General features: G+C 33.0%; 1 protein-coding gene, 1 long non-coding RNA gene and 1 pseudogene across 2 annotated transcripts in view; all 3 read right to left on the reverse strand.

Moving 5' to 3' along the window:
* The window catches only part of LOC137651810 (neuromodulin-like), a 6,595-nt gene extending 252 nt beyond the window's left edge, over positions 1–6,343 (reverse strand). Inside the window, exon 1 of the mRNA XM_068385029.1 lies at positions 6,140–6,343. Within this exon, the coding sequence (XP_068241130.1) occupies positions 6,140–6,343 (204 nt within the window). The remainder of the gene's footprint in view (positions 1–6,139) is intronic.
* Positions 6,344–15,993: 9,650 nt separating this feature from the next.
* LOC137652081 (uncharacterized) lies at positions 15,994–16,670 on the reverse strand. Its single transcript, XR_011046172.1, has 2 exons — positions 16,383–16,670; positions 15,994–16,172 (listed from the first exon to the last, which is right to left on the reverse strand). It is a non-coding gene; the product is annotated as an uncharacterized lncRNA (long non-coding RNA).
* A 95-nt stretch (positions 16,671–16,765) lies between these two features.
* LOC137651812 (nephrin-like) overlaps positions 16,766–25,000 on the reverse strand; it is a 47,408-nt pseudogene continuing 39,173 nt past the window's right edge.

A 25,000-nucleotide genomic window follows, 5' to 3' on the forward strand; every position in this document is an offset into this window, starting at 1 on the left:
GGGAAATCCGAGGGATCTGTTTTTTACGGCTTCGTAATAGACTTTTATTTTGTTTAGAGAATTTCGTTCCTGGTTTTTTTTTTCTGCTTTTCTTGGTCCTCTTTTCATAAATGCTGACTTGACATTATTCTGTAGGTTTTTTATGTTATTAATTCTGAAAGTGGAAAATTAAAAGTGATATTTGTCAGTATTATTTCTTTTTCATAGTTTCATTGGGATCAATTTATCCCAAATTTTTCCTTTTCTCCAAAAGATTTTGGTTTTCTCCATAAGATGACTACATTGACTGAAAAACCAGATAAAGAAAATAAATTAAAACTTGACTCTGAGGAGTAGTAGATGAAAATGATTTGAATTTTCACAGTGAAAAAAAATGAATGTATTACAAGTGAATAATAAATAAATTTACAAAACAAGCATCCAACAGCCTCTGAAACTCTCGCTTTGTAATTTTAACGTCATAATACATTTGTGAAAAATGGCTTTTCCATTTTAGACTCTTGCTAGAAAGGGATTTATAATAATAATAACAACAACAACAACAACAACAACAACAATGATAATAATAATAATAATAATAATAATAATAATAAAAATAATTTGAAGAAAACACTATGACGTGTCTAAGAATTTTGTATTAAAAATCCACAGTTATAGTATATATCATTGTATATTCTAAAAACACAGGAATTTTCACATTTATTCCAAAGTGCCTCCTCAGCTGAAAAATTAAAAAGTTTTGCAATGGTTCGTAGGTAAACTAAAAACACATGCTAAAAGTTACAAGCAACCAAAAAACCTAAGAAGTAGTCGAAAAGTAAAAGGCAGTTTTCCACCAAGTGAACGGTCTCAATGTTCAAGTAGTTTGTCTAAGGGTAGCTTGACGTTAGCGTAACCTATTACGGGTTCTTTCCGATCGTCTCGGCGACGATCTATTTTCAAAATGATTAATGATGATGTCCTGCAAATGTGATTCTGCGTTGCTGTCAGTGTCATTGCTATGATTAATTGTAACAATGCCATGAGCTTGTGTATGAAGAAACAGTGATCGGTAGAAGTATTAGCAGCTCTCAAATTTTAAAAATATCTCTAAAAATTATATGACTAGTGTCGTTTTCCTGATTAAAAATATTTCATTATCGGAAGTGTCCGTTGCATAAATTCAGGCTCCTTCAACTACCCTCATTCGAACAATATCCAAGTCTTTATAGATTATTTTGCTTGAGGAAGCAGTAATTGACTGAAGTATTGACAGCTTTTAAGGCTTTAAAGAAAAAACATTTCTAAAAATCATATTTCTCATGTCGTTTTCCTGATTAGAAATATATCATTATCAGAAGTGTCCGTTGTATAAATCTAGGCTCCTTCAAAGCTCCTTCTACTACCTTCGTAGGACCAATATCCAAGTTTTTATAGATTATCTTGCATGAAGAATCAGTAACCGGCAGAAGTATTGGCAGCCCTAAAGGTTTTAAAAATTTCTAAAAATCAAATTATCAATTTTTTTTCCTGATTTGAAATATGTTATTTCAAAAGTATCCATTACATAAATCTTAGCTCCTTCAACTACCCTCATACGACCAATATCCAAGTTTTTATAGATTATTTTGCATGAAGAAGCAGTGATCGGCAGAAGTATTAGCAGCTCTAAACTTTTTAAGAATATTTCTAAAAATCATATTACTAATGCAGCTTTACTGACTAAAAATATATTATCAAAAGTGTCCATTGTATAAACAAAAGCTCCTTTTACTACCTTCTTACGACAAATATCCAAGTTTTTATAGATGATTTTGGTGTTACTGATGTCAACTGTGTAATCTAGATCTGGAGCATGACTATAGCTACAGCACTGTGTTGGGGGGCCAATAAAGCAAGTCTTCTGTATTCCTCAACGTAACCTTTGTTACAATCTTAACTACTACTTTGGTTGTTTAGCAACTTTAATCTTGTAATTACATGCTTTTGACTTATGAACCATTGTAAAATTTTTCTATTCTTTAACTAAAGGGGCACTTTGTAAAAAGTGTGAGAAACCCTGTGTTTTTAGAATAAAAAACTATATATGAATGTGCATATTTAATACTCAATAATAATAATAATAATAATAATAATAATAATAATAATAATAATAATAATAATAATAATAATAATAATGAAAAGGCGTAACCTCTCTTCCTTCACCCGTTTCTTTTTTTGTGACATTAGTTAATTTTTCAAATTTGTGTGGGTAAAACCTTACACAAACTACGCCGACATCCACAAACAAATGCCCTTCAAATTCAAATAAGCGTCAACACCTCTACAGAAGGAAGCGAGGAATCTGATAACCTACAAAAAAAAAAAAAAAAGATAGACGTCGATGTGACTTCTCCCGACCTCTCTCAATCATTGATTCAGAACAGGTTCTTTGTGTGAAGGTCAAGGCGACAGTGACCGAATGCTTTCATTGATCTTAAATCGGCTTGAAGCAAGAGAACTTTACCGTGTAAGTCTTATGAAAACGATCATTTGATAACTTGTATTTTCTAGTCCAGTGTAGGACAAAGGCTTCTGACATGTCAATTCATATATGGGGTTTAGCTTTCATCACCACGCTGGCCACTGCGGATTGGTGATGGTAAGAGGTTATCGTCTGATGTCTGTACTAGTACAGCTTTTCTGATCACTGATCATGGAGATACGAAAATCCTTTCACCACGATAAGGTATCCTCACTCAGAAAGGGATTATACAGTATATATGTATATATATACATACATATATATATATATATATATATATATATATATATATATATATATATATATATATATATATATATATATATATATATATATACACACATATATATATATATGTATATATAGTCACACTCATATACGCATATATATATATATATATATATATATATATATATATATATATATATATATATGTGTGTGTGTGTGTGTGTGTATGTATGTATATATATGCATATATAGTCACACTCATATACGCATATATATATATATATATATATATATATATATATATATATATATATATATATATATATATATTAGAACTCGTACCACTCGGCCGAAACCATGCCTGCGAGGACTCTACCAACCGAGCTATCAAGGGAGATGGTAGAGTTGGTAGAGTCCTCGCAGGTATGGTCTCGGCTAAGTGGCATGAGTTCGAATCTCTGCCTAGCCGGAAGCTAATACCAAAGTGAATTCCAGTGGATATATATTCCCATGGTAAAATTCGGTATTAAAGGCCATTGTGGTTGATATTTACATTGATTAAAATCACGAGTGTTAGTCATATATATATGTATATATTTCCTCATTCAATTCCTTTTCAAATCCGAATCCTTTCAGGAATAAAGCACACGAGCAATAATAAGATAAAAACATAAGGTGTCATTCTCTCTATCACTACCCATACAATTGGTGAATATGGTATGGCAACCCTACATTTATATCCATACATAAACCAACATAAGCTGTAAATTCATAAACAAACATTGAAATTTCGAACTACAAAGTAGACCTTTCCCGAGTGAAAACGAAGGCCTTAATTGGATTTCAGTTTTATAATAAGAATATCAGTTTTTCTGAACCCTCCGGTATTTCTTCATCTTTCACAATATATTTTCTAAATTGGCTTCGTGTATTTCCAACTGCCTCTTTGATGCCAAAAAATGGCAAATCCATTTTTAGCGAGAGAAATAACTTGTCAATATATGCATGAAAAAGTAAAGAAAAGCGAAAATCCAACATTTTTGGGGGAAAAAATAATTTTTTTTTTTTTCACTGGCGTTCCGATGATGGAAATATGAATTAATTCTTAATAGAGCCGACTGCAATCGGGATTTTTTTTTCTTTTTTTTTAAGAATTTGTCTGCAAATGAAAAAGGTAAAGAACGTTTTAATATAGCTTAATATAAGTTAGGAAAAATGCATGTATTTGGTTTTCAGATCTAAAGGTTATTTCTTTTTCAGTTATGTCATTTAATAATTCCTTTTACTTTTACATTGATTTTATTTCAATTCACGGATATCAATTTGGAAATAACTTACTAGAAACACCTAATATTTTAGTTTATATTCCACAAGAAGTGTTTTTTATTACCTCCGCCAACGAAGTTGAAAGGAGGTTATGTTTTACCCCTTGTTTAAAGTTGAAGTTAAAGTTGTCTGGTTTCAGTTCCGGTTCCATCAGAATTGATGCTCACCAGAACGTCAGCCGGGCCAGCCCAACCCCCTACTGTGTTGCCCAACCACAGCAGTGGCCTCCCCAGTAAACAGCTTAAACTCACAGTCCCGGGCTGGGATCGATCTGCTGCCATGCGAATGCTAGGCGAACGCGTTACCACTGTACTAGCCAGGAGGCTTGTGTGTTTGTGGGTGTGTGTTTGTTCGTGAACAGCTTCCTGAACACAATTTTAATCGTAGAGTAATGAAACTTACAGGGATTAACCTTTATGTAAAAAGCTGGAAATGATTATATTTTGGAAGGTCAAGGTCAAAGGCCAAGGTTACGGTTTAGCAAAATGTCCAATTGACATAATCAGCCATAGGTTTGGACATTGTTGTCACAGAGACTTCAAACTTGGTTCATATTTGAGTGTATGAAGATCCACGCCAATTAATACATGTTAGGGTCAAGTTCGAGTCCAAGGTCAAGATCAAGCAAAAGGTCAAATTCCAGTCATCAACCATACGGCCACAATTTTAATCGCAAAGTAATGAAACTTGCAGGGATTCTAAACTGTTATGTAAAGAGCTGGTTTCGAGAAATAAGCTGTTGTGCCGGGGGTCTGCACTCTCAGACGGCTTTCATAGTTTTTAGTGTAGTCTTTGCATCATATTTCTACGAAATTTATGATAGATATTCTATTTCTCGGCTTCGTATTTTCACATATACTGTCTGAAAGCTTCAAACTAAAGTTTTGTATTCTTTATTCTTTCCTATATCATTAGATTCACCTGTCAATGAAAATAGGGTCGTTATCACAATGGGAAGTATTCTCGAATCTATTCTTGCTTTATCTGAAAAAGAACTAGCCAAAAATTACCGTTCCTTTACTGTCATTGGGATAAAATACTTAAATTTTAGATAACTTATGGAATTTATTATTCACTAAACTTTCAACTGGGCTCAACATGGCACTAGAAGAGTTGGAAGACTCAGGCCTACATGGCTGAGGACTATGAAGCGTGAAGTAGGAGATCATGAATGTCGAAGTATTGATTTAAAAGCTCTAAGACAGAGACGACTGGCGAAATCTAACCGAGGCCCTTTGCGTCAATAGGCGTAAGAGGAGATGATGATGATGATGAACATGAATGGTTAAAGAAACAAGCAACTTAAAACAAATGCATATTTCTGATATTATATATATATATATATATATATATATATATATATATATATATATATATATATATATATATATATTACATATATGCATATATGCGTGTATACATGTGTGCATAGCTTGTATCTATACACACAAACAGACACACCATCTATCTCTCTCTCTCTCTCTCTCTCTCTCTCTCTCTCTCTCTCTGTATATATATATATATATATATATATATATATATATATATATATATATATATATATATGTATATATATACATATTATACATATATATATATATATATATATATATATATATATATACATATATATACACACACACACACAAAACGTTCATACAATGGGCAAAGATTGAAATAAAGGATGGCTTGGCCAGAACAAAAAAAAAAAAAAAAAAAAAAGGAGTTTCCTCCAACATGGTACATAATTCTTTCTTGGACGCATGTTACACGTCTTCAATCTATGAAAATTCTAGCATCTTGTCTCCTGGGACGAGGAACAAGACAGAGTAAGAAAAAATAAAAGGTTCTTGGAATCGAAAGAAAGATAAAAAAAAAGATATACAATATATACCAAGAAGCGTGGATGGTCTTTTGGACAAATGTGAACATATGTGCTTGAATTATCTCTTTCTTTTCAACTCAAACCACCAGAGTAGGTGGCAGAGGAGGACTGGGGATGAGAAGGACACATCCTACACTGGACGAATAGCTTTTCCCTTGATATTTTTCGAGTGTCGTTCTTTGTGGGAAAAAAAATACGACTCCAAAAATACTCCATGCTGTAAACTTTTCTCGCAGGCCGCTGGGAGAGGGGCAGTTGGGGTTGGGTTTTTGTGTGCAGGAGGAAGGAGAAGAAGAGGAGGAGGAGGAGGAGGGAGGAGTAGAGGGGGAGACTTGTGAGGGGGGAGGGGGGTACGTTCGTTTCAGTTGCTGGAAGACGTGTCTCGGATGTCGAAGAATCATTTAGAATTCTTTCTTTGATTCTAACTTTTTCATTCTTTTTTATTTTCCTTTTGTAAGCGCGAGAAATTCTTCTACGACCATGAGTGGGATAAGGATTTTTTTTTCAGAGAGAGAGAGAGAGAGAGAGAGAGAGAGAGAGAGAGAGAGAGAGAGAGAGAGAGAGAGAGAGAGAGAGAGAGATTGTCTTTTGCTATCTACAACTTCCTATATTGCCCTAACTTTAAAAGAAGAAATTATAAATAAGAAAAATAGTGTTTTTTTGAATTGCTAGAATTAAATTTCTTTCCCGTAGGCACTTTTCAGTTCCAGCGTTGCTGACCTTTGGTATTGCAACGTAAGTATCGTTATGGACGTGTGCCGGGGCCGACGAGGTCGTTCAGGTAAGAGGAGTTGGACAGAAAAATGGAAGAAAGGAAGTGCTAATGGCTTTATCTTAACCTTTCATGTTTCATCCAATTCTCCGTGTGATGGCCGATACGGTAACGTCCCTGCCTGGTGAACGTCAGACTGGGGTTCGAGTCCTGCCCAAACTCATTAGTTTCTTTGGTCACTACAATCTCACCATCCTTGTGAGCTAAGGATGTGGGGTTTAGGGGAGCCTATATGTGTATCTGCTGAGTCATCAGTAGCCATTGTCTGGCCTTCCTTGGTCCTAGCTTGGGTGGAGAGGAGGGCTGGGGCACTGATCATATGTATATATGGCCAGTCTCTAGGGTGTTGTCCTGCTTGATAGGGAAATGTCACTGTCCATTGCCTCTGCCATTTAAGAGTGGCCTTTAACCCCCTTTAAACATTCAAGCGTTCGTTCTGACATGGTTACATTGACGAAACAGGACAGATCATCATCATCTCCTCCTACGCCTATTGACGCAAAGGGCCTCGGTTACTTTTCGCCAGTCGTCTCTATCTTGAGCTTTTCAATCAATACTTCTCCACTCGTCATCTATTACTTCACGTTTAAAACTTATGACCAATATCGTCTTCCTTTTCAGTTTTCTGTGTTTCTATTCACAAACTGTCAAAAAACATTTCCATGATCTCGGGTGTTTTATCATGCCTTCTCCATCAAAAAGCTTAATAGTAAACATCATTCCAGAATTTTTATTCCAGTTGTGACTAGATTGTGGAAGGATTTTCTTAAGCAGGCAGTTGAATCGGTGGAACTTCAGAAGTTCAAACTTGCAACGAAGGTTTTTATGTTGAACAGGCGGACGTACGTCTCTTTTTATAATTTGCATATATATATATATATATATATATATATATATATATATATATATATATATATATATATATATATATATATATATATATATATATATATATATATATATATATTTAGATCTATTTTAACGTTGTTACTGATTTTAAGATATCTTATAACCATTATTCATTACTTTTAATTTACTAATTTCCTTATTTCCTTACCTCAGGGGGCTATTTTTTCCTGTTGGAGTCTTTATGCTTATAGCATCCTGATTTTGCAACTAGAGTTGTAGCTTAGATAATAATAATAATAATAATAATAATAATAATAATAATAATGATGATGATAATAATAATGATTAAATTTCGTTCATAATTTTTATTCTACTTCAATTTATGTTTCGCTGGTTTCTAAATTGATCATCTATCAAAATAGCAAGATAGTATTCTTTTGTTTCCCTGTTTTGGGGTCACATTTTCATTGCAAGAGAGTAAATGTAATTCTAGGTAATATTATTGATTATAGGCTTTTCATATATTAAAGTTAAAAGGCTTAAAGGCCTCTCATGAATAGCAGAGGCAAGGGACAGTGACATTGCCCTAACAAGCAGGCCAGTGCCCTAGAGACTGACCATATTATATATGATCAGCGATCAAGGCCCCTCTCCACCCAAACTAGGATCAAGGAAGGTCAGGCAATGGCTGCTAATAACTCAGCACATAGACCCATGGGCTCCCCAAAACCCCACATCCTTAGCTTACAAGGATGGTGAGGTTGCACTGACCAAAGGAACTAACGAGTTTGAAGAACCCCAGTCTGGCAATCACCAGTCAGGGATTTTACCACTTAGGCCACTGTTTTCCTCTAGGTATGATTTAATCAAGCTGATATAAATGAGAAATATCAATGATATTCTTGGTATCAAAACTCAGGGAATTATTTTGTAAAACAACAAAGAAAAATTATGGATTAACTTCTTTCTCAAATAGTAAAATAAAGTTTTCATTTTATTAAATGACCAAGGGTACTGCCAAAGGGGTTTTTCATTCTGCAAATTCACGGTTTAACAATGAATGTAAACCTTTTGTCCCCTGGATAAAAACAAACGACTTTTGAATAGAGAACACATTTTCCTGGAGGTTTTTCGTTTTTGGGCTTTCATTTTTTTTTCAGGCAATTTCTTCAAGGGGGATATTTGTCGCAAACCGATTTTTCCAGACAGTTGTGGAATTACTACAGCTGAACTTATAAAAATTTTTTGTACCTGATAAGGTACTGGAAAGCTACAGAGAACACCCCCCTCCACTAAATGTTTCATGTCGAAAACTTCAGCTAAACTACGTTAAATCTCACTGGGAAATAAATAAATTCTGATACTTAGTCGTGAAGAATGATCAACTACATAGGCCTACCTACTTTAAAATTACCGAACCTAACTTACTTCGGCTGTTACCAGACATGTCACACGTATGTATAAACAAACAATTCGCAGGTAACCATAGCCTTACCTAACGTAGGTAAACAACTTAAATGCAAAAAGGAAAATAACCTAACACGTTAGACGATTCAGATTTTACATTCAAAGTGAAGCGCAGCCTGCCCTGTAGTGGAGACACTTAGCCTAGCCTGCCCTGTAGTGGAGAAACTTAGCCTAGCCTGCCCTGTAGTGGAGACACTTAGCCTAGCCTGCCCTGTAGTGGAGACACTTGGCCTAGCCTGCCCTGTAGTGGAGACACTTGGCCTAGCCTGCCCTGTAGTGGAGACACTTGGCCTAGCCTGCCCTGTAGTGGAGACACTTAGCCTAACTAGTCTCAGCACAGCACTTCTGCGAAAACCTATAGACTAACGAGCAAGAGCCCTCAATGCTAAACTGTCATAAAAGTTTAGTAGATTACGAAAAATATTAGATGTTCCGCTATACTGATATCTTTCACAATAGCTTCACAGGTCTAGCTTACCTTATAATTCTTGTTTACAATTTCACGTTTCGCCAAACTCTTTATCAAATCCAGCTTTGGTAGAATATTGAACGAACGACGGGCACTAACCACTTAGCAGCTTCGCCACTGAAGACCTTTTGGGAAATTTGGATAGTCTTAAAGATATTAATGGGTCGCGAAGAGATGTAATTGGAATTCTTTAGAACTTTCAATATTTTGTTTGAAACAACAACGAAACACGAAGCGTGTTTTCCTTGAGCCTATTGAATACTTTTGTTTAAAAATCAATTATAATCCAGAATAGGATAAGTTTTTTCAATTTTTTTTTTTATTACTTTGGAATAACAGATTTCACATAATTGAGGTAATAACTGAAAAAGTAAAAAAAATAAAGATAATATAGAAGGAAACATTAGAAATCTAACTAAATTTGAGTCATTAAAAGATAAAAAGATGAGACTGAATAAATAAAGTAAAATAAAAGATAACAAATGACTGAATGCGGTAAGAATCAATAAATCAAAAGAGGTTAAAATGTCTTAACTATTTTAACAAGCATTCATTATAAAAGAACAATTAACTAAACGCATCTTGATGCAATAGAAAAAAAAAAATCACTGTATTTGTAAACAAATTGAGACTAACAACAGGCAACTATTTGCCACTAGTAAGGAAACCCGAGAGAGAGAGAGAGAGAGAGAGAGAGAGAGAGAGAGAGAGAGAGAGAGAGAGAGAGAGAGAGAGAGAGAGAGAGAGAGAGAGAATAATTAAGCAGGAAACAAACACAGATTATTGAATCCTCTTGATGATGTGTATGAATATACATTCAATGTAGAATTAAAGTTTTTAGTAATTATTCAAATATGATATTTTCCCATTTGGTGGTTTAGAGAACATGAAGATTCTGGCATATTATTTCTAAATCTAGTTCTTAAAGTTGTCTTACTTAAATTAGGAGAAATATAAAACTTTCTTTCAGTTGCTCTACAGATACAGAAAAATCCTAATTTGTAACTATATTATACCAATAGTTACTTCCTTATTCGTAACTGTACTTTAGCTACAGTCACTTATTTGTAGTTATGCGGTAGTTATAATCACTTATTTTTAACTATATCTACAGTCACTTAATTATTTGTTAGATTTGTGGTGGCCGATGTGGTAACGTCCCTGACTAGTGGACGCCAAACTGGGGTTAGAGTCCCGCTCAAACTCATTAGTTCCTTAGTTCACTGCAACCTCACCCTTCTTGTGAGCTAAGGATGTGGGGGGGGGGGGTTGAGGTTTGAAGGATCTTATAGGTCCATATGCTGAGGCATCAGCAGCCATTGTCTGTCGCTTCTCGGTCCTACCTTCGGTGGAGAGGAGGCTTAGACGCTGATGATATGATAATGTTAGTTTTTAAAATATTATATGTTAATTGTTCATTTATTCATATATCGTTTATTTATTTTCTTGCATCACTGGGCTATTTTCCCCACTTGGAGCCATTGGGCTTATACACTCTTTCTTTTCCCACTCGGGTTGTAGCTTAGCTAGTAATAATAATAATAATAATGATAATAATAATAATAATATGGCCAGTCTCTACGGTTTTGTCCTGCTCGATAGGGCAATATCACTGCCTCATGCCATTCATGAGCGGGATTTAGGATATACTATATCTACAGTCACTTATTTATATCTAAATTTATAGTATATCCAAACTCACTTACGTAGATGACTCGTCCTCCCCCTGGTTCATTTTACAAAGTTCTCACTTGCAGATCTTCCTTGGCCTAAGTGGAAACTCTTCCGGGCATACATTTACCAAAGACTCTCTCGGATTGCTGGCTCTCGAGAATGGACCGAGGCCATTTGTAGTGATTGGAAAGAATTTCCCCAATCTACTCTCCGCAAGAGCTTTACAAAAAAAAAAAAAAAAAAAAAAAAAAAATAAGGGCAAGTTTAATTTCGATGATGGTCTAGACTTTATTTCAGTAGGCCTAGGCATAGATTGATTGATTGAGAGTTTTCTGGCATAGACAATGGAGAGATGAGTAGAAGCATTGCTTATCTGACTCTGTATCTTCGGGAGTCAATGTAGATGACAGAGCTAGAAAGGCTGGTATGTCTCTTGCTTAAATTTACTTTTTGTTATGTATTATGTGTAATTTGTACTGTAATATTAAAAGCACTACGTGTATTGAAAGTAATGTTGCATAGTATTGCATTGATAGAGCGTGTTTCAACGTTGATTATAAGTGTAGCGTATGTTATAAAGTATTAAATCCTGTATATTACCTCAAAGATAGGATGTGATTCTTCTGACCTTTGTGCTGCAAGAGATGAAGATCTTCTAGTGATGCTCATCTCTTATATTTGTATTTCGTATGACAATAGTCAAAACTGTAAAATTTTTTACAGGCTAAAAACATTTTCAAGGAAGCAGCTGAGACATGAAACCAGATTTACAAAAATAGTATTGATAAACACATTCTGGTACTTGGTTTTTTGTTTACTAATTGCTCACTCCGCAAAATAAGTTTGCAGCCACTCTATCACTTTATGGATAAGTGCAAAGCTTCTAAGCTTATTCTTATTATTGTAATTAAGCATATTTTACCTGTGTCATACATATATTAATAACTAAATTCTCAATCTTTACTTTTATCCCATTCTGCCTTGAAATCAGATAGGATAACACCTTGCTATCATCAATTAAGGCAACCTATTATGGTCAATTTGGACTTTTTAAAAACAGGAAAGAAAATAAAGCAAAAACGTCACGCTGATTAAAAAGGTAAAGGACAGAAATAAAACAAAATCCTTCGGTCTTTTTATAACAGATCTTATTGGCAGCCAAAAATCATGGCTATTACAAGAAATACTTTACCTTATTCTACATTAAATTGCAAAGTTAATTATTTTCTACAGTTAAATGCATTCCATATAAGGCACAATGATCAAATGTCTGAACATACACCGCATAAAAATTTAACTTACCAAAAAAAAAAAAAAGTAAAATGACTTACGTGGTAAAGTGAATTCAATGGCAAATGCATTAAATTCTAATATTTCATAATCTATATAAATATATACATTATTTCATTTCCATTTCTGTTCATCTACTTCCGGTGTCTCTGGCACTGAGAGGCAACGAATGTCTTTTTAATGTTAGTCTCTAAGGAAAGGCACTGATATACATAAGAATTAATCTAACAACAGCTACATCGTCAACACTAATCTAGAAATGGAATTGCTCGTTCAATGACTCGAGGAAAAAAATATGTATAAAAAATAAAAAGCTCAAAAGATGAAATGTTTTTTCTATTTCCAACTATTCTAGTCGCAATGGATCCTTTGAGATAATTTTTCCTAAGAGATAATTTTGAAATGAGCTCCTAAAAATACAATTAAATAATCTGTATAGTAAAACAATCTAACAATCAAAGAAACAAAAGATTAGGGTGAGGGATTATGACTAAAAAAAAAAAAAAAAAAAAAAAAAAAAAAAAAAAAAAAAAAAAAAAAAAAAAAAAAAAAAGAGAAAAAATCAATGGTTCATTTTAGCTTTCTTCGTTACGTCATACATTTCTGAAAAAAGAGAAAAAAAAAGAAAAATTGGCATCAGGCATTTGGAATTCTCTAAAAGCATTGCTTGTTTCAAAGGCACCACATCTGAAGCTAAATGAATTGTTTCCTTCCAATAAAGAAAATATAATACATAAACATGCAAGTATAAAAATTCTTACTCAAAAATGTACATTTCATCTCTTCCTTTAACCTAAAATGAACATCAAAAACAATTAATTATCCAACACAGCACAATCATTATACACACATCCTCACATTCATATAGGTGAACCTTTCACCATTTCATAAAATCAAGCAAATTTGTGCAGCGGCTGAGATAAGAGAAAAAGCAAGACAGATTGTGATGTACACTTAAAAAAAAGACGTATTTTTAATAGGAAATTCTTCGTAAAAACATACTTTTCTCATCCGTATTTCAGTAAAATACTGGCAACTGTAATTTTACCCTACTTTGTTATTTTCTTTTACGGGTTGGTGACCGTAATATCACTCCTTTACGTCAATATATCCGTTTTTAAAAGGGTAAAAATCCTGGAATAAATGTTGCCAGATATTTACCGTTTTTTTAATGCAATTTTTTAACAGTATAATTTATTCAGCACAACGGCCTGAAAATAATTCTTAGAAACCCACAATAAAACTTGAATAAAGTTTAAAAAACAAATTGAGGTTTCTTTAGTTCAGATTATTGTCTGGAGGGAATAAGCTTTTATGAATTCCGTTTTATACAATAGAATATATATATATATATATATATATATATATATATATATATATATATATATATATATATATATATATATATATATATATATATATATATATATTTATATATATATATATATATATATATATATATATATATATATATATATATATATATATATATATGCAAGCCATTACTAGTCTACTGAAGACCAAAGGCCTCAGATATGTCGTTTTACTTGCTTCTGTACATCAATATATATATATATATATATATATATATATATATATATATATATAGATATATATATATACATATATATATATATATATATATATATATATATATATATATATATATATATATATATATATATATATATAAGGCATATTCCTTTATAAATGATTAAGGATTTATAATAGTTTCCAGTATTTTTCTAAAAAAATAAGCAGTTTCATCAAATCATATCAAGAGGATTTTTTTTTTTTATCAAGAATGATCCTCCATTATAACGTAAGCAACTTTCCGATAATCTATGTATAGACAAATATATCTTTCAAAATAATGTAAGCTAAAGAGCATGATTTGAAAAAAGAAATTATCGTAAGGTACACGAAAATTTGATATGCTTGATATCTTGGAAAACTATTTACATGAAGTTTTTGGAAAAGTCCTGGCAGAAAATATGTACTGAACGCTACTCCTCATGATAGAGGGATTTGAAATGTAATACTCTAGAATTAAAAGCTTAAATTTTTTTTCAATAAATTGGTTAAAGCCTCGCTTAGATAACATTATATCAAGAAAATATGAAATTTTACATATGTGATATTAGTCATGAGATACCATCCGATACGGTACGTTAAATTCCTTCAAAGCATAATCTTTCATTAATTTCTATTATATCCCTATTTTTTATTCAACATACGACTCACACCTCTAACTCTTATACAGAAAACTTACCTTCTTTATAAAGTTTTGTGCACAAAAAGAAATATGGTTTTCATTTTCAGCGAATAGAACGCTTCCTCAAAACAACAAAAAGGAGATGGCGAATAAGCGACCATTCACACCAACAAAAACAAGACAAATTACTAAGCGATACTTGGCTGACGTCTTAAAGCGACCAGTGAAACATGTCCCTGACGAAAGGCGAGCTCTCTATTCAACGATACTTGGCTGACGTTTTAAAGCGACCAGTGAAACATGTCCCTGACGAAAGGCGAGCTCTCTATTCAACGATACTTGGCTGACGTTTTAAAGCGACCAGTGAAACATGTTCCTGACGAAAGGCGAGCTCTCTATTCAACGATACTTGGCTGACGTTTTAAAGCGACCAGTGAAACATGTCCCTGACGAAAGGCGAGCTCTCTATTCAACGATACTTGGCTGACGTTTTAAAGTGATCAGTGAAACATGTCCCTTACGAAAGGCGAGCTCTCTGTCTCAATGATACTTGGCTGACGTTTTAAAGCGACCAGTGAAACATATCCCTGACGAAAGGCGAGCTCTTTGTCTTTCGGTTCTTGGATGACGTTTTAAACCGACCACTGAAACTTGTCCTTGACGAAAGGTGAGCTCTCAGTCTTATGATACTTGGCTGACGTTTTAAAGCGACCAGTGAAACATGTCCCTGACGAAAGGCGAGCTCTCTGTCTTATGATACTTGGCTGACGTTTTGAAGCAACCAGGGAAACATGTCCCTTACGAAAGGCGAGCTCTCTGTTTTACGATACTTAGTTGACATTTTAAAGCGACCAGTGAAACATGTCCCTCACGAAAGGTGAGCTCTCTTTCTTACGATACTTGGCTAACGTTTTGAAGCAACCAGGGAAACATGTCCCTGATGAAAGGCAAGCTCTCTGTCTTACGATACTTGGTTGTCATTTTAAAGTGACCAGTGAAACATTTCCCTCACGAAAGGTGAGCTCTCTGTCTTACGATACTTGCTGATGTTTTGAAACAACCAGGGAAACATGTCCCTGACGAAAGGGCAAGCTGTCTGTCTTACGATACTTGGTTGACATTTTAAAGTGACCAGTGAACCATGTCCCTGATGGAAGGCGAGCTCTCTGTCTCAACGATACTAGGCTGATGTTTTAAAGCGACCACTGAAACATGTTCCTGACGAAAGGAGAGATCTCTGTCTTACAATACTTGGCTGACATTTTAAAGCAACCAGTGAAACATGTCTCCGACGAAAAGCGAGCACTCAGTTTCATCGATACTTGGCTGACGTTTTAAAGCGACTAGTAAAACTTGTGGCTGATGAAAGGCGAGCTCTCTGTCTTACGATACTTGTCTGACGTTTTAAAACGCCCAGTGAAACATGTCCCTGACAAAAGGCGAGCTCTCTGTCTCATCGATACTTGGCTGACGTTTTAAAGCGACCAGTGAAACCTGTCCCTGACGAAAGCCAAGCTCTCTGTCTCAACGATACTTGGCTGACATTTCAAAGCGACCAGTGAAACACGTCCCTGATGAAAGGCGAGATCTCTATCTTACGATACTTGGCTGACGTTTTAAAGCGACCAGTGAAACATGTTCCTGATGAAAGGCGAGCTCTGCCTCAACGATACTTAGCTGACATTTTAAAGCGACCAGTGAAACCTGTCCCTGACGAAAGGCGAGCTTTCTGTCTCACCTCCAATATCATTGATACGTTATTATCTAAACATGTGAAAGTGAAATGCAGCTGTAATGATGTTGTCAATGACAACAAATTTGCTTATTTATGCTAATATATATATGAGAATACTTATGAAAGTGTGATTATTACTTTCACGATAGTATACGTAAAGTACCAGTATCATATATATGCAATTGTTAATATGTACATCCAGATACATACACACATATATATGTATGTTAATATACACATCACATTTTTACATATACATACACACACATATCTATATATATATATATATATATATATATATATATATATATATATATATATATATATATATATATATTATTGTATAGTTAATTTACCTAGATTCTTGTAAGGTTATAAAGTATACATTGTATAAAAGTGTACTGGGTAATCTTCCCCTTCTAACATTAGTGTGTATATATACGTTCACAAACATATTTATGAGGAATTAAACCTTTTATAAGTTATGAGTAATTAACAATCCATATTTGGCCAAAAATAAAAAGGACTCTAGTTCCTCAGATGAAGATTTTAAGCTTCGTCATAAAAAAAGTATAAGAGAAATTGCATATTGATAGAAGGGGGGGGGGGGGGACAAGCCGGCCTCAACTTGATGCCGGTCCCAAGCCCGGGTAAATGGGGAGGGTTGGTGGCAGGAAAGGCATCCGGCCATGAAAAATTAGCCTAAATCAATATGACCAGTGAAAGATAGAATAACTATTAAACCTCTTGCACCGTAATATAGCTACATTTCACTTTGTACATTTTTATGAGTATTGCTAGTGAATGTTTATTCATTAATCCTTTGACTGAGATTCATTCATTACTCCTAAGAACAAAATGCGTTTCTTTAAACGCATGAGGCGTTGATCCTCCATATCTATATTTGATCATAACCTTTCCCGCTATATTTCCGCTTGGACCTCTCCTGGAGTTTAACAAAACCGGGTCATTATCTATTTCGTATAGCGTATTTACACAGCTTCTGAAAATACGAGAAGTGTCTTCAGAATGTCTTTCTGGCCTATATGATTTATGAAAGAAAAACAATAAAACATTAAAACAAGGGCTGCCATACACATTTCTCTATTTTGATTCCAGGATGTATTTTTGTCCATAGTTTCAGGTTCTCTTTCCTTTCAGTTCGAACCTCGGCCCAAACACGTAGGCAGCAGCACTTTAGAACCTGCACTCTCAATCAACACCGTTCATTGACCCTTCCTTCACAGCTGTTGCTGCTGCTCAAGAAGGAGAACGACTCCACTGGACTAGAGTGGAACCGAGTGTAAGAACAGCAGTGGCCAGTGATAGATGTCCTCAAGACAAGGCACTCAAGATGTAGCGAAAGAGAGAGAGAGAGAGAGAGAGAGAGAGAGAGAGAGAGAGAGAGAGAGAGAGAGAGAGAGAGAGAGAGAGAGAGAGAGAGGATACACATTCAAACACTGCTCTCAAGCGCCGTGTCCATAAGAGGGATGTGCTCGTTCTCCCCCTGAGCAGCTGTGTCTAAGTGGTCCACGCCCTGCTTTCCCTTAAGCAGCTGCTGATTATGATCCTGCTGTTTCGATTGCTGCTTCGTGCCGTGCAGTGCCGTGCGGGTGTGGTCGATGGAGGCGTAGATCGTGTTCTCTTCGGAGGAACGGATGGTCCCGTTCACGCCAGACTTTGTCTTGTTCTTGGTCTTGTTCTTCCCGTTCGTGAAGGTCAGCTCGGCGTATTCGACGTCGTCGTTGTCATCCTTTTGGTGTCGAGAGTGAATGGACGTCGATGATGATGATGATGATGATTATGATGAGGGTAGTGATGATACCGTGAGGAGGGGAAGGAGTTGGAGGGAGAGAAAAAAATGGATTAGAATTTCTTCGTTTCTTAAAATATAAATAAAATATCTGCTATTGACTATCTTCATAAAACACAAAAGAGTATTCCTCAAAGTTGAAATAGATTGAAATACCATTCTGAAATGAAAATTAAGCGTTGAAAAAGTATGTGTACACTCAAATTCACTTATAAAATACTGTATGTAACCTAATTGAATATACGTATTAATATTTAAGACCCAGAGTCATAATATCTAATTCAAGTATAAACCCTTAAGCTATATTGTCACTGCTTCAGTACTGTCAGTAGTACAGTATTCACCAAGACATTTGCTATATTAACTTTCTCTTACAAACATTTAGCAATAAAAACTTTTCCCATCTAGTCCTTTTTGTCTTCAGTGAATTTGAAAATTTTGTAAAGAATTTTTCTGCCATTCATTAGAAAAGGGATATTAATCTCTTACTGAAAAAATGTGTCTTACTTTTTCACGCGCAAATTATCATCATTGAATAACTAAAAAAAGATATTTAGCCACAAGCTATCATGGACACATTTTGCCGATACCATATACCCATCTAAGTACAGTTGAATTACCCAGGCCAACACCATTTTTGGACTGATCCTACAGTGAACGAGTCTTTAAATATTCTATGGCCTACTAAGGTGTATTTCATAAACCACCTTTCATGAATTAATAAAATATATGTAGTATTTGACAATATTGTGTTATAAATCTATAAATTTCTAATGAATATATCACAAAATAATGACAATCCTAAATATTAAAATGCTTGATTTTTTTTTTGAGTAGGTATGCTTTAAGCACATCAGCAATGATGATATAAAATAGCTTCTGATTTCAGGGAATAATAATAATAATAATAATAAAAAAAAAAACAATTGTAAACAAAACCCACACCAAGGGATTGCTTATTGTATGATCTCCTCATATGCACACAGGAAAAAAAATAGTCACTCAAAAAAATACACAAAAACTAGAACTCTACTGTAGTCAAGCACATGACAAAACATACTTCTACAAATGAACATATTATAAAGAGCAAGAGATATCTAATGTTCTATATGTATACACGAGCAAATTTAACAATTCACTAATGAGAAGAGGCAATTGCATTCATTGAATAAAAAAAAATTCATGCACAGAATTAGCCACTAATGATAAATTACAGCAGCAGTATGCACTTACGTGGATTAGATTATAAAATGCATGTTTTTTGGGGGAGAAGGCAGGGATATTTCAGGCAGACAGTAGCTAACAGGCGAAAATACAACAAGACTGTAAGATAAGAAAGAGATCAATTCGAGAGATGCGAGTACGGAGAGAGAGAGAGAGAGAGAGAGAGAGAGAGAGAGAGAGAGAGAGAGAGAGAGAGAGAGAGAGAGAGCATGGCAGAAATATAGAAATATGAAAATGAGGACTGACATAATGAAGATGAAAATGAGAGAGAGAGAGAGAGAGAGAGAGAGAGAGAGAGAGAGAGAGAGAGAGAGAGAGAGAGAGAGAGAGAGAGAGAGAGAGAGAGAGAGCATTGCAGAAATATGAAAATGGTGACTGAAATGATAAAGATGAAAATGAGAGAGAGAGAGAGAGAGAGAGAGAGAGAGAGAGAGAGAGAGAGAGAGAGAGAGAGAGAGAGAGAGAGCTTGGCATAAACTTATAAATACAAAAATGAGGATTGGAATAATAGAGAGAGAGAGAGAGAGAGAGAGAGAGAGAGAGAGAGAGAGAGAGAGAGAGAGAGAGAGAGAGAGAATAAATGAGGTGATAACTGTACTGAGATGATTGACAAAGATACCAATTCGATAAAAATAAAAATGAGAAAAAGTCAGATCAATTGAGAAATTATGAAATAAAAATGCAAAAAATCTCACTTCGTGTTCATTGTAAAATGTATTTTTGGTTCAAACCCTCAAGTGCTGCCACATATGTAAATGTTTGTCCCTAAAAAATGAATAGGAAACTAACGTAGGAAAATTAACGTATTTTGAAAACTTTGTATGTATGTATGTATGTATATACACATATATAATTTATATATATATATATATATATATATATATATATATATATATATATATATATATATATATATATATTGTTACAAATACATACTTATAAATATATACATATATATATATATATATATATATATATATATATATATATATATATATACACACACACACATATTATATATATATATATATATATATATATATATATATATATATATACACACACACACATATATATATATATATATATTATATATATATATATATATGTGTGTGTGTGTATATATATATATATATATATATATATATATATATATATATATATATATATATATATATACATATATATATATATTGTTACATATACTTATATATAATTATATATATATATGTATATATTTATATTTATATATATATATATATGTATATATTTATATTTATATATATATATATATATATATATATATATATATATATATATATATATATATATATATATATATATATATATACATTTAACTCCTGCAACCCAGTTTTATAAAAGAAGAGAGGAACATGTAAATAAACTCATGAAAGTAATAGTACACAACACAGAAAAATTCTACACCGTTCAGTCCCATATAAGGTTATTTTCAGCCTCTTTAAATAGGGAATATTATTAAATAAATCTTAACTACTCCAAGTTATGAAGGAAAAATGGGTTAGAACAATGATAAAAATGTGAATGGATGTGTATTTTTATACAATAAAAACAAGACAAGAAACCCGAATCATACTTTAAAAAGTGATCTAAAAAACGTAAAGTATAAACGATGCAACAATAAGTGAAGTGTTTTATAAACACTTCAATAATCTTTACCTTCAAATATCAATTAGCAGAGGCTGTCAATGGAAAGATATTATTCTTCAATAAGCAAAACAGTGAACATGATATAATGATTAGGTATAAAAATTATATATCATAAACAGCATTTCAGTAAATCTAAAAGTCATACTCCAATATGAATAATGAGGTCTTTTGGTTAGTTAAGCTATTTCTTTATAATGAAAATGTAGCCCATGAACCAGGTATATTCTTCTAATGCAAATGTAACTAAACTAAGTATATCTTTTAATTGCAAATGTAACTGAACTAAGTTTATTCTTAAAAACCATATGTAACTGTGAACTAAGCATATTCTTGAAATGTAAATGTAACTCTGAACTAAGTATATCCTTAAAATGCAAATGTAATAGTGAACTAAGTATATTCTTAAAAATGAAAATGTAACTCTGAACTAAGTATGTTCTTAAAATGCAAATGTAACTCTGAACTAAGTATAGTCCTAAATTGCAAATGTAATAGTGAACTAAGTCTATTCTTAAAATGGAAATGTATATCATTACTAAGCATACTCTTTAAATTCAAATGTAACTCTAAACTAAGTTTATTCCTAAAATGCAAACATAACTGAACTAAGTTTATTCTTGAAATGCAAATGTAACTCTAAGTTTCTTCCTAAATTGTAAATGTAACTGAACTAAGTTTATTCTTAAAATGCAAATGTAACTGAACTAAGGATATTCTTAAAATGCAAATGAAACTGAACTAAGGATATTCTTAAAATGCAAATGAAACTGAACTAAGTTTATTCTTAAAGTGCAAATTTAACTGTAAACTAAGTATATTCTTACAATGCAAATGTAACTGAACTAAGGATATTCTTAAAATGGAAATGAAACTGAACTAAGTTTATTCTTAAGTGCAAATTTAACTAAACTAAGTTTATTCTTAAAATGCAAATGTAACTGAACTAAGGATATTCTTAAAATGCAAATGAAACTGAACTAAGTTTATTCTTAAAATGCAAATGTAACTGTAAACTAAGTATATTCTTACAATGCAAATGTAACTGAACTAAGGATATTCTTAAAATGGAAATGAAACTGAACTAAGTTTATTCTTAAAGTGCAAATTTTTCTAAACTAAGTTCATTCTTAAAATGCAAATGTAACTGAACTAAGGATATTCTTAAAATGCAAATGAAACTGAACTAAGTTTATTCTTAAAATGCAAATATAACTGTAAACTAAGTATATTCTTAAAATGCAAATGTAACTGTAAACTGAGTATATTCTTAAAATGCAAATGTAATTGAACTAAGTATATTCTTAAAATGCAAATGTAACTGTAAACTAAGTATATTTTTAAAATGCAAATGTAAATGAACTAAGTTTATTCTTGAAATGCAAATGTAACTGAACTAAGGATATTCTTAAAATGCAAATGAGACTGAACTAAGTTTATTCTTAAAATGCATATATAACTATAAACTAAGTATATTCTTAAAATGCAAATGTAACTGTAAACTAAGTATATTTTTAAAATGCAAATGTAATTGAACTAAGTTTATTCTTAAAATGCTAATGTAACTGTGATCTAAGTATATTCTTAAAATGCAAATGTAACTGTAAACTACTGTAAGTTCATTCTTAAAATGCAAATTTAACTAAACTAAGTTTATTCTTAAAATAAAAATGTAACTGTAAATTAAGTATATTCTCAAAATGCAAATGTAACTGGACTAAGTTTATTCTTAAAATGCAACTGTAACTAAACTAAGTTTATTCTTAAAATGCAAATGTAGCTAAACTCTGAACTAAGTTTATTCTTAAAATGCAAATGTAGCTAAATTAAGTTTATTTTTAAAATGCAAATGTAATTGAACAAAGTTTATTCTTAAAATCCAAATGTAACTCTGAATTAAGTATATTCTTAAGATGCGAGCATACAGAATAATTTAGAAGAAACCAGCATTAAAGGAATGGGGGAAATAAGTGACGAGATTATTAGAAAACAAGAAACGGAGGACATCTTAATTCAAATACACTTCATGATAGTTCGAATGTAGCTTCTACAAAGATGAGTGACTGGAATTTATTCGGAAAAGGAAACTCATTCGTAATGTTTTGATAGAAAGTTCCATGACCATTTTGGGTATCATATGACTCTACATAGGCCTTTATATGCAAGAGAAATTTTTGATCAAACTATTTTGAGAATTAACAATCCATTTTATGCCCTTTTAATAATTTTGCGACTTCAAAATAAAACCAGGTTATCATTTGCGTCAAATTATTCTGAGAAAACGGAATGTCTAAGTCAAATTTCATGAATATCTAGTGAGATGCCGATAATACAACTAACTGATAATAAAAGTTCTGATATTGATAATTATACGGCAACAGAAATAGTTTGATAATTAATAAGAAAAATTTGCATTTTGATATAACTTTACTTCTGTTCAATCAAAGTTATTTACTTGGGATTCCAGTTGTGAAAAAGAATTTTCGTCTTGAATTGCTCTTATCTGTATCAGGTAGTAAGTCGGTTTATTACTTACTTCTTAAGGAGGAATAAGCTTGAATAACAGACTAACGAAGTTCACCCTCCAAAATTATTTAAAAACGTTCACGTTTTCTATCTCCGAGATGAATATGATTAAAGAGAACGGAGAATAGGGGTTACTAACCTTTTTTTCAAATCTTGCCATACACTACAATTCACTGCCTTGGAAACCAAAATATTTTAAAGAGAATCGTAAGTAACAAGCATATCTTAATATTGGAACCCAAACGAATGAATTTACAAATTGTCCAGCGACCTAGATTATTAAGCCCTATCGAATCTGATGACGCAAGTTACGTAAAATTGTCAAGAGTTAAGAAATTACAAGAGGTACTATCTGTACGATGCTAAAGATTATTCACCAGTGGATTCATATTGGCCCATATGTTTTAAGGGTAATATATATATATATATATATATATATATATATATATATATATATATTATATATATATATATATATATATATATATATATATTAAAATTTCCTTTTTAATCCGTAAACAAAGCCAAATCCTTAGCGGTAGGATAATAAACCAATCACGGGAACCGAAGCAAGAGTAGATCCTCGAATATCATTCGAATGAGCTTCGTTGTAAAGGAGGCAAATTCATTAGCGGAGAAATAACGGTAATATGACCCTCATTCGAAAGCCGGGGACGGAAGACAAGAATCTATATATATACCAGCATACCAGGACCTTTAAATCCTGGGTAAATCTTTGCCTCCATTAACGTGTATAATGAAGCTCCCGCCGGGTTATTTGAATCTAATGAAACTAATTATGATTTAGGTGAGGGGATGGCCTTTGCGGCCCCCTGGCGGAAGAGTCAAATTTGCCGGCGGTGGTATTCTTCGAATATCTGATAGTTTGAGACGCAAGAGCTCATCTTCGGAGCAGTCAGACGAAATCCGCGTCGCTTTCCTCCGTTCGTTTTGCCATGAGCTTCGCTCGCTCGGCAGGTTAATGCGGTGAATGAAATGATAAAAGAATTCTGAGAGGTGACAATAAAATGAGACTCGGGTGGACCAAAAGAGTGAGGAGAGATAATGGCACATTTTAGCATTTATACCTAGAAGCACTTTTCAGGCACAACCGCCCAAGGCTTATATTTGCATATCCTTTGGATGCTGATAAGGAGCTACTGGTAGAATTACAGCTACGGTATTTTACGGGGAATGAAGGGCTACGATCGAAACTACTTTTAGAACAATAATCTTTGAAAGTTTATGTTGCATGAGGTCAGGGTAATTCCAGAATGAACTTTATAATCTGAGTTAAAGTTTCAATATCAAATAAAAGCTAATTTCTGAGTAGTTGAA

The sequence above is a fragment of the Palaemon carinicauda genome, chromosome 13, assembly GCF_036898095.1.
Source record: "Palaemon carinicauda isolate YSFRI2023 chromosome 13, ASM3689809v2, whole genome shotgun sequence".
Lineage (NCBI taxonomy): Eukaryota > Metazoa > Arthropoda > Malacostraca > Decapoda > Palaemonidae > Palaemon > Palaemon carinicauda.